The sequence below is a fragment of the Brachyhypopomus gauderio genome, unplaced genomic scaffold (assembly GCF_052324685.1).
Source record: "Brachyhypopomus gauderio isolate BG-103 unplaced genomic scaffold, BGAUD_0.2 sc110, whole genome shotgun sequence".
NCBI classification, from domain to species: Eukaryota; Metazoa; Chordata; class Actinopteri; order Gymnotiformes; family Hypopomidae; genus Brachyhypopomus; species Brachyhypopomus gauderio.
In genome coordinates, this window is record NW_027506931.1 from 421881 (window position 1) to 438785 (window position 16905).

Genomic DNA, 16905 nt, shown 5'->3' on the forward strand with positions numbered 1-16905 from the left:
TCGCGACGTTTGACACCCCCCCCCCCCTCAACAACTTACGTTCGCCACCCCCCCCCCCCTCAACAATTTACACTCGCCACCTTCTCCAGGTTAAAATCTCACTCCAAGTGAACGTCAAAAGTTGGCAACCCTGCAAAAATATAAGCAAATAAATAACTGAACTATTCAATCTGTGTTGGAAGGTGAGGGGTTAAGTGGAAGCCTGTGAGCCTGTGTCTCCCCATATGAGGACTGTGATGCCCGCTGTTCGTTTACAGAGGGCCTGGCACTTATAATTCAGCGCAATACCAGTTTCAAATGACAGTAAAATTGACCAATCATATCTTCCCTCTTAGTGGGCGGGCTTAACTGTATGATAATTTCCGCCCGCTGTGGCGACGCTAGCTGGCGTTAGCATACCACCCCTAGCTAGTTTGTTTGTTGTTTGGTTTGAGGTCTCGATTCCTTTGATGTCCTCGGTGTGCGTCGTTTACATATTCCGCTCCCGAGGAACACGGAGCTGTGGAACCTTATTTTGCTTAAGAAGTTATCTAGTACAGATGTTACTGTTTATTGCGTTTCTAAAGCTGTACTGTCGTCTGTTTTTTTTTCTTTATTGCAATTAATTAGGAGAGGAAACCATTTTTTTAGGGGGGGTGGGAGCGGGCCCAGGTTTAATGGTCACGGTTCGCTACTGGTGAATAGTAATTTGCTATTGATAATGTTGATAATGTTGGAGAAAAGATTTGTCTTGCTTTACATATGATTATATTGTAAACATGCAGCATATCTGTACATTGTTTTGAGAATCTGAAGTTTTGTTTTATGCCATCAGTGTTCATCCTTACTGCATTCTCTCTTTGGACTTTGAACAGTAGTAGCATTGCTCCATGATACTCTGTTTATCTCATGGACGTAATTTTGATTTCAAAAGTGGGGGGGACATGGATTCGTCGCTATTTAAATATTTGGTTTTAACCGTAAAAACTGGGGGGGACCAAAGCCGGCTTTTGAAAAAGTGGGGGGGACATGTCCCCCCCGTCCCCCCCCCCAAATTACGTCCGTGGTTTATCTGAACTAGTTTTAGATTTAACTGGAGCAATTGTATCCATAACACACAATTCTTGAGTTGAAATTGTTCAGCAAGTCATCAACAGACCCAGATGATTTGTACGATGCCGTGCTCATTTTGCTTGCGAAAACTGTAGCTGATATGTTGAGAGAGACTGATATGTTGAGATCTTTTGAATTAACCAAACCCAGTTTGTGACCTTTACCAGTGTTCTCCTCAAGTCTCACGCATTGAGCGTGTGACACACGCATTTGACCGTCTTCACAGGCCACACACACGGCGAAAAAAAAAAAATCTAGTTTATTTACCTCTGATCCATATCTATGTCGCCCTCCACTGGCGATCGATTGCGATATACAACGTTCAACAACCCCCACCCCCCCCACCCCCCCAACTCAACAACTTACGTTCGCCACCGACTCTCACACTCTGAAATGAGTTCTAAACTTGAGAGCCCTGCCTTTACAGTGTGTCCCAGCCACATGCTGAGAGTCCTAAAGAGTCTAGTATGGCACAGAGCTCCTTTGTGACGGTGCAGGCATTGTATAATCACGGGGCAGACGCAGTTGCGCTAGAAAGCTTTGGTAAGCTTGTCATGGAAATTTTCTGAAAATGGATGAGGACTCCAAAAAACAAAAATAGTGTTATTTGCACTTTATGCAGGAAGGAGTTCGCTTATCACAGGAGCACTTCCACCCTTCGTTACCACCTCAACGCAAAACATGTTGGTGCTAACGAGCAGGTCAGTAATGATAACTTAGCTGCTAAATGTATTCCTAGTACGAGCAAACAGTGTCGCCAGTCAACACTCGACCACATGTCGGGGTTCAAATTAAGAAACAAAATGTCAAAGTCCACGTCAGACAAATTTACTAATTCACTGGCGAGATAGATTGCTGTGGACTGTAGACCGCTCTCTGTGGTCAAATATAAAGGCTTACAAGAAGTGCTGCAAATTGCGTCAGCTTATGCACGTTACAAACTGCCGTCCAGAAAGACAATGTTGAAGAAAATCCAGCAGCTGTAAGATGAGGAAAGGGAAGTAAAACAGGTTATTGTGAAGAGTGCCACAAATGTGGCTCTGACTGGGGATCACTGGACCTTTGTTAGCAACAAGAATTATCTTGGTGTGCTCATATTATAGATGATGAATGGAAGATCCAGTCATTTGCTTTGAGCATGCAGAAGACCACTTCTAGGCACTATGGAGATGGAGATGCCTGTGCAGAGGACTTTATGGCTGTGGCAGAGGCCTGGGAAATTAAAGAAAAAGTCTACCATCTAAAATGGTATTAAAAACATCTTCTGATTTACTTCAGTTCTTCTTATTCTTCCAATATCCTGAGCAAAACTCCCAAAATTAAACAACATTTTGGTCAGAAGTTCCAGTGTTCTGAAAATTGTTTGCTCTGTTTTCTGCAATCATCTATTGGTCTGTGTAGTAGACTGGAGGACAAATAAACAAGATGTTGAAGTTTATGATTATGTTCATTGATTCATTCATCATTCAAACTTAAATTAATATTTCTCATGTTAAATACTGAAATACGATTAATTCCGATTAATTAATTACAAAGCTTCTAATTAATTCAATTAATTTTTTTTTTATCGCGTCCCACCCCTAATAAAAACATTAACAAGGACAAAAGACAGACACAAACATGAGAGTCTCGTCTAGAGCAAGAACTCTGAAAGTAAGGGGGCAGTCCCCCTGCTTATATACAATCCTAAACACAATTCAGCAGTTCTAGGTTATCTTAAGCACAGCATGTTCCAAAACATAGGTGCCCAGCAGGCTACTTTGTCTCACATATGTGCATCTCCTAATATGGACTTCCCTAGAGTTAGCGGAAGCAACTGATGTATCAGTTGAATGCAGAGAAAGCTAAAGGACCCAAGTATCATAGACTAGTGACAACCAGTAAACAAAGTGCTCTTACCCTTTGACCTAATCAAGAATCATTTCTGTCACAAGCCTTCCTGTGCTAACATGAGTTTTCCGGGGCATGCTGGTGTTTAAATACTTAGACACTACTACGAATGAAGAACTAAAACCATATAAAGAGAACACGGGATAAAACAGAGTAAACTTAAAGAGATTATATTATAACGAACGGTCAACTCAAGTAAACCACAAACTGTACAAATTGAGGATGACAACCAGATAATGTACAAATTGAGGAAGTTAACCAGATAATGTACACAACTAAGACAATTACAAAAATACTACAGACAAACCAAGACTACAAAACACACACTGAAAACATAACTACATACTAACACTCAGAAAATAAACCAGGTAAGAGAAGACAATGGGAAATGTGAAAGGGAAAAAAAACCAGAATCACACCAGAGAACACTTTGAACATAAATCACTATGAAACATTGACCCACCAATGTATACTGGAAAACAAGGACCTAAATACAAATCTTTGGTGTAACTGTTCTTCAAATTGACGATGTGAATATTTTAAATCTGCAGCAATTATAAAATGGTCAAAATCTGTGGAAAAGAGAAATAGCAAATCAGAAAATTAAACCACGACCAGCTGTCATCTATACGTGACCACTTTATTATGAAAGAAATACTGACTGCAAATGGTTGTTCTGTGAAAAAAATATTTTTATAAAGCTTTAGTTTTAAAGAGTATTTCAATATTTCCATGCAAAGCTATAAGGCCACCATGTTCCTTACTCATATGAGTAATACTTTCCTCAGGTATGAGCCTGTTCTGCTCTGTCCCACAATACTCAGATAATCAGCACTGGTGCTCCCAAGGATATGTCCTCTCCCCGCTGCTCTTCTCCATCTTCACAAACTCCTGAAGTTAGCAGACGACAACGGTCATCGGTCTCATTCAAGATGGTGACAAGTCTGCGTACAGACGGGAGGTTGAGCAGCTGGTGCTTTGGCGCAGCCATAACTATCTGGAGCTGAACATGCTCAAAACTATGGAGATGGCGGTGGACTTTAGAAAACACCCCTCTCCACTGCTCCCCTTTACAGTACATGTATACAATAACCCAGTGCCAACTGTGGAGTCCTTCAAGTTCAAATTCAAGTCCTTCTTTCAAGAACAATTCAACTCAATCCATAAGAAGGCCCAGCACAGGATATATTTTCTGCAGCAACTGAGGAATCGTGATTTTGTTCTATACCACAGTCATTGAACCTGTCCTGTGCTCTTCCATCACAGTCTGGTTCAGAACCTCCAGAAAACAAGACGGGGACAGATTGCAGAGAACAGTACAGTCAGCTGCACAGATCACTGGTGTCCTTCTTAGCCTGCAGAACTTGTGCACCTCAAGGAGCAGGAAATGGGCAGAGAAAATCATCAGATTCCTCTCAGCCTTCACACTTCTTGGTCCAGTCTCTCCCCTCCTGCAGGTGCTACGGATCCAAACACACAAAACCAACAGACACTCCAATGGCTTCTTCCCCAGTACCATCACCCTCATAAATAATTGACAAATTCCTTAAATCCATTACCAACACGCTGGCCATTACTGTTACACCATTGCACATATCTCTGTTGCATCACTGTTTTGCAATATAACATTACATTTCTGCACTTTATGTATGTTGTCTGTAAATTGTTGATTGTTGTATATTGTCTGTAAACTGTAGATAGCCCTAAATTATATGCTCGCAACTTTCGTAATTACTGTACCTAGAGAATCAACTACCAATTTCCTTGTGTGTGCAAACACACCTGGCAAAATAAACCTGATTGTGACAAACTCACACAACCATATTCACTCCTCCAGCCAATCACACACCTCCAAGCTGTCAATCACCAGTCACGACACCGTTGTGAAATGGTCTAGTCCTGTAGGTTTGGCTTTGGGAATAGTTAATTTCTTGTACATTAGAAAGGCAGTGTAGACTTCAATGAATACATTTTTTTGTGAGAAAATTTCAAAACCTGTTTTCACTACAGATTTTCCAGTGATTTTACATGTAAATATTTATACTGTACAACCTCATTTTGATGTTCATCATTCCTTCCATCCTCATAGTTACTGTTTTACAAACTGGACATTTAAAATTTGAACATTAATAAATTTTTTCTTTGCTGTTTTTCATTATAGTGTCATACCAAACTAGTATGTAGAATTGTACATACACAACACAGTCAAACAGTAACAGTCACTGATGATGGTAGAGTTGTACAATGGCCAACACACATTGTGCCTGACAGCAGATCTCTAACTGTACACCACTACAGGAAATGCCCTGGCCTCCCCTCTAGGCTACTCAACTAAATGAGTGTATAAGCCAACCAATAACACACATAAACCAAGGGAGATGTTTAAATCACAACATACATTTTATTTTAATAAATTACCACAGCCAAGATATCTAAAAAACACTCAGTAATAATTTTACTCTGTGTGGAATTCAGCTGATAACATATGTAGGTATTTACCATCAGTGCAGACTACAGGTACAAAACACAGCGTGTCCAAGGAAATGTCTCAACCCACGGAGTCCTCACACCATACCAAATTAAACAAACACTGCACACCATTCAACCAACCGCAAATCAACCAAATATTGCCCACAGCAACCCCACTGTTACGTTTCAGACGGGCAGGCATGACGCAATTGCAGATATATCAGGGGTTTTAATGAACAAAGTAACAAACACTACACGCAATCAAGGCAGAAGGAGCTAGGCTAGACGAAGGGGAGAGGACATTAACTAAATGGGTATGCTACACAACTAGGAACATGCATACATGAGAACACACAACTAACAAACCAGAAACACACAAGCAGTAAAGAGTATTGGGGCAACGAGACACAAGAAAACCTAAAGCACAACAGTATAACTAATCAAACAGACAGTGAGATAGAACCATAAATGAAACACTAACGATGGAGAACATATACACAGAACAAGAGAAGCGGGAGGAACAGGTCTTTTAAGGAGAGACGAGACAGGAGAGAAGCGAGGGATTACCGTGCAGGGAATGACCGACACCGGGGTAAAACACGAGGGGGTTTATATACACGGAAACACGACGGTGGAACAAGACTCAGGTGTACGAGACTGACGACGGGGGCGTGACAGACAGAGGGAGGAACGAATGGGAGCGGGGAGCTAGGCGGGACCAAGGAGGAGGGAGGGGCTGGACGTGACACGCCACACAAGATGACACTCCAAAAAGAGAAAAGAAAGACAAGCTAGAACACCCGGGTGGTCCACTCCTTGGCCACAAAACAACTAAAATAGCAAAAACACAAATAAACAACCTCGTAGTCAGCATTGTAATAGTATATTATTACAATGTTAATTGGTCATTCAAGCATCTAGATCACAACACAGAGAACAATTAAACAAACAATCGGTGGCCCAGCACTACACTAACTGTATATCTTCTCACTTATAAAACAAATAAAATAGTATTAATTTAAAAGGGAGAAAACAGTGGCCCGCAAGCACCAAGCAACACGATCCCGCCCCAGAGAGCACGCGGCTGCCGACGCCAACACAGCAAGCGAAATGCTCCCGCAGTTGATCCAGTTACACGTATTCTTCCGTCGCCCTTCGGTAGCCGATCCAGCCAGCAAACCAGCACGAACCAAACTCTTTCCACGGCGATGATGCCACGGTGAACCAGCACGAACCAAACTCTTTCCACGGCGATGATGCCACGGCGAACCAGCACGAACCAAACTGTTTCCACGGCGATGATGCCACGGCAAACCAGCACGCTTCTGCCTTAGGCCTAGTGGATCTAATCCCACCTAATTGGGCTCACTGAGTCTCCAAAGAGTCTAATGAAACCAAACACCAAGTGCTACACCATCAACATGGGAAGGGCTAGTAGTGGGGGCGGGGTAAGGGGCGGGGTGAGAGGAGGGGTGAAGATCTGGGGGCACTAGTTATTTTAGTTAAGTTTTCAAAATATATAGAGTTGACCATACAATCTATTCTATAATTCTTTTGTGGAAAATTTTTGTTTACCCAACCTAACGTTACACTCTTAATTTTTACTTGTTACAATGCAATTTAAACATTTTCAAATATTTTGTTTTACTTTTATTTATTTTGCAGGTAACTCACACCATCTTTCAGATCTGAGGATTGTTCTGCTGGGGTACAGAGATGCCGGGAAGAGTTCAGCAGGAAACACCATCCTGGGCAGAGAGGAGTTTGAGTTAAAGAGAACTGCTCAGTGTGTGAAGAGACAGGGAGAAGTAGCAGGGAGGAAGATCACTGTTGTTGAAGCTCCAGGATGGTGGTGTGATGAACCTGTAGAGGAGAGCAGTGAGATACTGAAACAGGAGATTGTGCTCAGTGTGTCTCTGTGTGCTCCAGGACCCCATGTTCTACTGCTGGTGTTACGAGTGGGCACAACTTTTAAAGATTATGAGAAAAGAGTTCTAGAGGGACACATGAAACTTCTCACTGAGAGAGTCTGGAGTCACACTATAGTTCTGTTCACATTTGGGGACTGTCTGGGAGACACACCCATAGAGCAGCACATTGAGAGTGAAGGCAGCGCCCTCCAGTGGATGGTTGAGAAATGTGGGAACAGGTATCATGTTCTCAACAATGAGAACAGGGGCAATGACACTCAGGTCACAGAGCTGCTGGAGAAGATAGAGGAGATGGTGGCAGCAAACAGTGGCTGCCATTTTGAAATGGACATAAAGATTCTAGAGAAGGTGGAAGAGAAGAAGAGAGTATTAGAAGAGAGAGGAAGAGAGAGGATGATGAAGGTACAGAAACGGAGAGAGGACATCATAGCAGTGATGGGTAAGTTTCTGGGGAATTGTTCTAACTCCAGTTAAATTATTTCTGAATCCTGAATGCCTAGTGATGAAATTAATCTACTTTATCTTATGAAGCTTTTTTCATCCTCCTAACCAGAACTTCACTGAGAGCTTGAAATGTTCTTATAACAAAGTGCTGAATTTATTTATTTATTTAACCAGGAAGTCCCTTGAGATCAAAATCTTTTTTTTCAAGGAGGACCTGACCTAGACAGACTGTATGTTGGAAATAACCAAATGTATAAATTCCAACATGAATGTCACTCCTATTGTAACTTCTAAAAATGTCCAGTCATGCCACACTGGATTTATTCAGAGTTTTAGGTTAGAACACCACTACCAGCAGAGATTTATTTTTTTACTTCCAAACAATATTGAAATATATTTTCATACAAATACATAATAGAGTTTCTATCTGTTGCATGTTCTTACTCATATAATCTTAATTTCCTCAGACATGAATCGATGCAAAATTAACTCAGGGAGTCTTGAAGAAGAATAAAAATAATAAAATAGAAGAATTTAGAGATTGTTACATACAACACATTGCACCAAACTGTATTCGGGTAGGCCCACACTGAAAAAAAAGAAAACAAACTACCCCCAAAAACACAAATTAAACAGCAGCCTACCGTACAAGGTGCTAGTGGTAACCAGACAAACAAAACTATAAATCAACAACAATTCCATGGAACAAACCAACATACACCAGAAACAATCAAATCACATCCGGGAGCAAGGGCGATTTAACACACTGCCGTCTATCAGAGTCCCACCCTAGACAATCAGTTTCTCCAAACTGGAGACCAAACGAGGAGAGCCTGCCACTCTCTCCTGTTTACCATATCCCAGGATCCTTTTATAGATGTTAACTGCATTGCAATACCGTTGCGATGCCTCCCGAGATCATGACACACTGCAATTACTTGAACAGGTGCTGAAAGAGATGTTTAGACACTCCACACAAACCACAAAAACGTAACAAGATTTAGAGTATATAGGAGTAACAGATGAATATGGACTTCCTGAATAGGATTTTACAGACTTCGAATGGCCAGTGATTTTTTTGCACATTTGAATTCTTGCATGTTATGGTGTGAGAATATCAAAACTTGTTTCACTACACTTTTTGTAGTGATTTTAGGCAAAAATAGACACTCATTTTGTACATTTTTTAGAATAATTGTTTGATGTTCCTTATTATTTCAGTCCTAATTGCCATTTCACATTACAGACTGGACAATCAGGACTCAAACAGTAACTTGTTTCACTCACGTTTTCTTTGCTGTTTTCCATTATGCTGTCATATCAAACTAATGTACAATTGTACATACACAACTTCAGTCACATGCATTATATCATAACTATGATAAGCTTATTGAAATGACTGCTGTAATTAAAGTATAAGCCCCCATCTAACAATTTGCAGCTAACAGGGGTCCCAGTCAAACAGTAACACTCATTGATGATGGTAGAGTTGTACAGAGGCAAACACACATTGTGCCTGACAGCAGATCTCTAACTGTAGACCACTACAGGAAAGGCCCTGGTTAGTTACAGTAGCAAAAGGGTTTTAGTGTAGTTTTACTGTTTTTATTATTTTTTACATTTATTAGAAAATGTTGCATTTATACCCAGGATGCATGTGAAGCAGAGCCGGAGTGGCTAATAGGGAGATTTGGGAGGATTCCCGATGGGCCGGCTCATGCCAATCTGTAGTTTGGGCCGATTGGGAGGGAAAAATAATTTTGGGCCGGATTTGGACATGAATCTCCCGGGCTGAAAAAGTGACCCACTCCAGCCCTGATGTGGAGTGTGCTGCAACCTCTTTGTGAGCAGTTTTCTTTTGTAATGAACACAATTTACAAAACATAATGCGTGTAACGATTCAAGGGGCGTGATGCAAATGCAGGGTTTTGAATAATTTATTAAATAAAGATGATAATGGAAGTAAGGGAAGTAAATAGGTAAAGGTGTATGCAAACTAAAGCAAACGTGCAAATAACAACGCAGAGAACAGACAATAAACAAACAGAAACAGACCTTAAACTTAATATGACGAACACACACAAAAAACCGAACCACTAAGCACGAACACAGTCTAAACAGGACCGAAACACTTAACGAACATAAAGACTAATACACACAGGCATTAAGCACATGAATCTAGAAAAAAACTAATGCCAAAACTAAACATGAACATACTATCGGGGAATAAGATTAACGGGGACAACACACGCTGAAAGTGAAAACTGAACAACATAAACCAGGGGCAAGGAGGAATACAGGAAGGTCTACACACGATGGAAACAACTAAATAAACTAAGACAACCAACGAAAAGCATTTAAGGTAAGTGGAAGAAGCACTGGCGAGCAGCTACAAGGAGTAGAACCTGAGAGAGACAAAACAGAACTAACCAGACCGGCACACAAGGAATTGGGAGGAAGAACAAGATAGTGAACACGGAGGAACCGGAGCACGGAAGCATTCAAAAGACTTATAGGACACAATGACCAGCAATGAAGGATAAAATACACTGAAACAGAGGAGAGAAACGAGATGCAGGTGGAAACACTTGGGGGTCAGGGGCGTGACAGACAGAAGGGAAACCAAGGAAACGAGAAAACAAGGCGGGGCTAGGGCAGACGACACGGGACTCGGGAGGAGGGCAGAGCTGGACATAACAATACAATAAGAAATACAATCGGTTCTATACCTGTTGTTTGGGGAAATTTATTTATTACACCTAACATTACTGTACATGCCTAATTTAGCTTGTTTTAATGATCATAGTAAACCTGAAATATTTTGATTTGAATCAATTATATTGCAGGTAATTCACACCATCTCTCAGATCTGAGGATTGTTCTGCTGGGGTACAGAGATGCTGGGAAGAGTTCAGCAAGAAACACCATCCTGGGCAGAGAGGAGTTTGAGTTAAAGACAACTGCTCAGTGTGTGAAGAGACAGGGAGAAGTAGCAGGGAGGAACATCACTGTAGTTGAAGCTCCAGGATGGTGGAGGAAGGAACCTGTAGAGGAGAGCAGTGAGATACTGAAACAGGAGATTGTGCTCAGTGTGTCTCTGTGTGCTCCAGGACCCCATGTTCTACTGCTGGTGTTACGTGTGGACACAACTTTTAAAGATCACGAGAGAAGAATTCTAGAGGGACACATGAAACTTCTCACTGAGAGAGTCTGGAGTCACACTATAGTTCTGTTCACATATGGGGACTATCTGATAGACACACCCATAGAGCAGCACATTGAGAGTGAAGACAGCGCCCTCCAGTGGCTGGTTGAGAAATGTGGGAACAGGTATCATGTTCTCAACAATGAGAACAGGGGTGATGACACCCAGGTCACAGAGCTGCTGGAGAAGATAGAGGAGATGGTGGCAGCAAACAGTAGAGCGTGGTTTCAGTTTAACAGCCTGGAAACTAGTGAGATGAAGTTACGGAAGGGATCTGATCATCTCAGAGCACCTCCATCTAGTAAGTTCTACATTTGTAAAAAAAAAAACAACCTTTTCTATAAATTTTGTCGTTTGTAAATTATAATAGAAGCCTGTTGAAATTCCTAACTTTGTAAGGGAACTTTGATTAAGAAAAGGCGTGAAACCTAAAATGTACTGTATAAGCAAATGTTATAATTAAAAGTCTTTAAAGTAGCAGTTGGGGCATTTGTGGGCAAATTTGTTGATAAAATAATTCATCTTCACTCTCCTGTATCTGAGTTATGCAGCCAGAAAGCATTTCTATTCACTCCAACTGAACATATTTTGACTTTCTATAACCACACCTAATAATTGTGGTGATGGTTAATACATATTTTAGCCTCCTATAAAAAACACATTTTACACTTCTGTAACCATGCGTAATAATTTCAGTGCAGCCAACTATTTTGCTGTTCAGTTTGTAAGTGGAATATGAAATGTTAATTGTTAAATATACCCTGTAATAAATGACGAGTATGTGGAAAAACAAACAATGATGATTTCATTTTCCCATCATTCCCAGTGAGTGGAGATGAGAGGTCAGACACATGGTCTCTGGGAAGTTTTTCTTCTACTTCATTAGACTCACGACTAGGATCTGCATATTCATCAATGCGTTCCACAGTCTCGTCTATCAGCTCTGGATACGGCTCCTTAGTGTCTGCGTCTGGTAGCATAACAGAACCACCAGAATTCGCCTCCTCAGTGTCACCATCTGGTAGCATAAGAGTACCACCAATAAGTGAGTATTAAATGTTACATTTTTACCTGATGTTTTTACATCTTTAGGTAGTTTTCTATTGGTGTTTTATCTTCATTTTCAAGTGGTCTACATAGCATATTCAACCCATATTCACCAAGCACTAAAGAAATAGACATTATTTTCACTCTCAAGCATTAGTGTAAGTGTCACGTTGTGGGGGGGCCCCCTGCCGGTCGCCCCCGTTTACAGCGGCAGCGGTCCTGTTTTTGGTCACGTGATGTTCGTCCCTCAGGTGGGCGGGACCCGTGATCCGTCTCACCTGAGGGTCGTTTGTTCGTCTATATATGTCTTGTCTTTGTACCAGTTGACTGCTGGTTATTATTTCCTTCATTTGAAACAATGCACGGGTTTTTGGTTTGCACACTTTCTATTAAACCATCCTATTTCCCTGAGACTTGGCGTGATTGCTTCCTTTTTAAGTTGCTCACCCTGCCCGTCACAGTAAGGGCTGGCTCCAGAGTCGCCATGCCTGCCGCCACAGGAGGGAGTTTGCGGCCCGGCTCTCGCCATGGTTCCTCACTGCTGAGTTGTTTGTTGCGCTTCTCCTGCACATGCGGCCAGCCTCTTTGCGATTTGGAAACCTTGGTTTGGTGTGGTAGTGTTCGGCGATATTTATTTTCTCCCCGTTTATTCCCCGTGCTCCGTTTTTGTTGTGTGCTTTTCCCGCATTCCTTTTGGAGGAGGTCTTTGTTCATTTTGCTTTTGTGGCTGCGCTTTTGTGTAGTGATGGCAAAACGAGGCTTCATGAACCAATGGGGCTTTCCAGCTGAAAGGTTCACCAAAAGGTTCATTACCCGAATCCTCGTTGACTCCTTCTCACTAGTGACACCTGCTGTGCAAAAGGATATATGACAGACTCAATTAATCCCGAGTCAGAGAATCCTGGAATGTCTGTGTATAAAATAAAATATTTTTGCCACGTCTCAATGAATATAAAAGTGTGTTTATAAATGTTGAACATGTAAACTAAATACTTAAAATAAATGCTTGTGGAACTGGGAGTACAAGAGTGCTTATGGAACTGAAAGACAGGAAACTGCAACAGATGGAACAAATATAAATTATTGATTTTTATTCCAAAAAAGAAGCTTTTTAACAGTGTTGGGGTTGAGTCGATTCCTTTTCTTAGACACAATCTCCCCAGCCTTAGAAAACACCCTTTCACATGGCACAGAGGAAGCTGGAGTGCATAAAAATGTCAGTGCTAGCTGATGTAAATGAGGAAATTGTACATGTATGAGCTCCTTAAAACCCACATCTTCCACAATGGAAAAGGGCTGGGAGTCTTTGATGAACATATTAACTAGGGCATCATCCACCATTTTCTTTCTGAAATCTGAAACAAAATGCAAAGGGGGACATTATAGGGGCCAACGACATGATATAAATAATTAAAGAAAGATAAAATCAAATCAAATATATTTGTATAGCGCTTTTCACAACATATGTTGTCACAAAGTGCTTTACAGGATATACAAGGTTAACAATACTATGGGTCCAAATCCCTAATGAGCAAGCCAAAGGTGACAGTGGTGAGGAAAAACTCCCTAGATGGTGGGGAATAGGAAGAAACCTTGGGAGGACCAAGACTCAAAAGGGAACACATCCTCCATTGGGCGGCCCGTTAACACAAAAATTACACAAAAACAAATTATACAGACGAATACACAAGTTACAAACAAATCACACAATCAGGCTAAGTATAAGGTAACTAGAATAAAAGTTCTGGGTGTTGATATTGTCAATGTAAATGTCTTATGATGAACGCCAGGTTTTCATTCCGTGTCGGAGCGATGATACTGGTATTGTAGGCTCCAACTGCAGTGTTACTCCCCAGGTGAACCTCGGAGAAGAAAGATATGTGATGTGGTAAATATGTAACAGATTATTCAAAGGCCAAACTAAACAGATAAGTCTTTAGTTGAGTTTTAAACATTGAGACTGTGTCTGAATCCCGAATAAAGGCAGGAAGATTATTCCACAGTTGGGAGCTTTAAAAGAAAAGGCTCTTCCACCTGCTGTGATCTTTTTGATCCTAGGAACAGTTAATAAGCCTGCGTCCTGTGAACGAAGTGAATGTGCTGGGTTGTAATGATCAATACGTTCACTAAGATACTCTGGAGCTAAGCCATGCAGTGTTTTATATGTTAATAAAAGTATTTTATAGTCAATACGGAATCTAACTGGCAGCCAATGTAATGACGATAGTACAGGACTAATGTGATCAAATTTTTTAGTTTTCGTTAAAACTCGGTCTGCTGCGTTCTGAACCAGCTGGAGTTTGTTTATCGATTTACCAGAACATCCAGCTAGAAGACTATTGCAATAATCTAGGCGAGAGGATATGAATGCATGGATTAGTTTTTCTGCATCACTAGTATTTAATATATTTCTAATTTTAGCAATGTTGCGTAAGTGAAAGAACGCTACCCTAGTTATATTATTAATGTGCGAATCGAACGAGAGATCTGGGTATATTGTAACACCTAAGTTATTTACCTCTGCGCTGGGGGTTATAGTAAAGGAATGTAGATTCAATGCTACATCTGTCAATCTGGTCATTTGATGGACCTTTATTTTGAAATGATGCATCAGATCTTTTTGATCTTGACTGAGAGACACATTTAGGTGGTATTCTACCATTCTGTAGTGAAATTATTCTGTGCAATCAGGAGGATTCCTTTTAATAACAATACGGAATCTAACTGACAGCCAATGTAATGACGATAGTACAGGACTAATGTGATCAAATTTTTTAGTTTTCGTTAAAACTCGGGCTGCTGCGTTCTGAACCAGCTGGAGTTTGTTTATCGATTTACCAGAACATCCAGCTAGAAGACTATTGCAATAATCTAGGCGAGAGGATATGAATGCATGGATTAGTTTTTCTGCATCACTAGTATTTAATATATTTCTAATTTTAGTAATGTTGCGTAAGTGAAAGAATGCTACCCTAGTTATATTATTAATGTGCGAATCGAACGAGAGATCTGGGTATATTGTAACACCTAAGTTATTTACCTCTGCGCTGGGGGTTATAGTAAAGGAATGTAGATTCAATGCTACATCTGTCAATCTGGTCATTTGATGGACCTTTATTTTGAAATGATGCATCAGATCTTTTTGATCTTGACTGAGAGACACATTTAGGTGGTATTCTACCATTCTGTAGTGAAATTATTCTGTGCAATCAGGAGGATTCCTTTTAATAACAATGTAAACATAGAGTAAGATGTATCAAATCTGATAATGTGGAGTGCCTTTATTTTGAAATGACACATCAGATCTTCTTGATCTTGACTGAGTGACATCTGTAGGTGGTGTCCTACTATTCTGTAGTGAAAATATTCTGTGCAATCAGGAGGATTCTTTTTAATGCCCCTGTAAACATAGAAATAAATTGATCAAATCTGGTTATTTGAGGGACCTTTACTTTGAAATGCCACATCAGATCTTCTTGATCTTAGCTGAGTGACACCTTTAGGTGGTGTTCTACCATTCTGTAGTTAAATTATTCAGTGCAATCAGGATTTTTTAATGACCCTGTAAACAGAAAAACAATGATTAAATCTGGTAATTTGAGGGACCTTTACTTTGAAATGCCACATCAGACCTTCTTGATCTTTACTGAGTGACATCTGTAGGTGGTGTTCTACCATTGTGTAGTGAAATTATTGAGTGCAATCAGGAGGATTTTTATTAATGACCCTGTAAACATAGAATAAAGTTGATCAAATCTGGTTATTTGAGGGACCTTTACTTTGAAATGCCACATCAAATCCTATTGATCTTACATGAGTGACATCTGTAGGTGGTGTTCTACCATTCTGTAGTGAAATTATTGAGAGCAATCAGGAGGATTTTTATCAATGACCCTGTAAACATAGAAAAAATGATCAAATCTGGTAATTTGAGGGACCTTTACTTTGAAATGCCACATCAGATCTTTTTGATCTTACATAATTGACATCTGTAGGTGGTGTTCTACCATTCTATAGTGAAATTATTGAGTGCAATCAGGAGAATTTTTATTAATGACCCTGTAAACATAGAATAAAGTTTATCAAATCTGGTTATTTGAAGGACCTTTACTTTAAAATGCCACATCAGATCCTATTGATCTTACATGAGTGACATCTGTAGGTGGTGTTCTACCATTCTGTAGTGAAATTATTGAGTGCAATCAGGAGGATTTTTTTTAATGACACTGTAAACATAGAATAAAGTTGATCAAATCTGGTTATTTGAGGGACCTTTACTTTGAAATGCCACATCATATCTTCTTGATCTTGACTGAGTGACATCTGTAGGTGGTGTTCTACCATTCTGTAGTGAAATTATTGAGTGCAATCAGGAGGATTGTTATTAATGACCCTGTAAACATAGAATAAAGTTGATCAAATCTGGTAATTTGAGGGACCTTTACTTTGAAATGCCACATCAGATCTTCTTGATCTTTACTGAGTGACATCTGTAGGTGGTGTTCTACCATTCTGTAGTGAAATTATTCAGTGCAATCAGGAGAATTTTATTTTATGACCCTGTAAACATACAGTAAAATTGATCAAATCTGGTTATTTGAGGGATCTTTACTTTGAAATGCCACATCAGATCTTCTTGATCTTTACTGAGTGACATCTGTAGGTGGTGCTCTACCATTCTGTACTGAAATTACTCTGTGCAATCAGGAGGATTTTTTAATGACACTGTAAATATAAAACGGTGTAAAAGTAACAAAATGTAATAATTTACTTTTTACTCATTCTGTTCACCATTTAGATTTAACCCTTCGGTTTTGTTGACCTCAC

At 40.2% G+C, this 16905-nt stretch overlaps 1 protein-coding gene across 1 annotated transcript in view; it reads left to right on the plus strand.

Moving 5' to 3' along the window:
* Positions 1–16905, plus strand: part of LOC143497403 (GTPase IMAP family member 8-like) — a 31615-nt gene that overhangs the window by 10782 nt on the left and 3928 nt on the right. Inside the window, exons 3-5 of the mRNA XM_076993321.1 lie at positions 7117–7821; positions 10673–11332; positions 11858–12076. Coding sequence (XP_076849436.1) covers positions 7117–7821; positions 10673–11332; positions 11858–12076 — 1584 coding nt within the window. The remainder of the gene's footprint in view (positions 1–7116; positions 7822–10672; positions 11333–11857; positions 12077–16905) is intronic.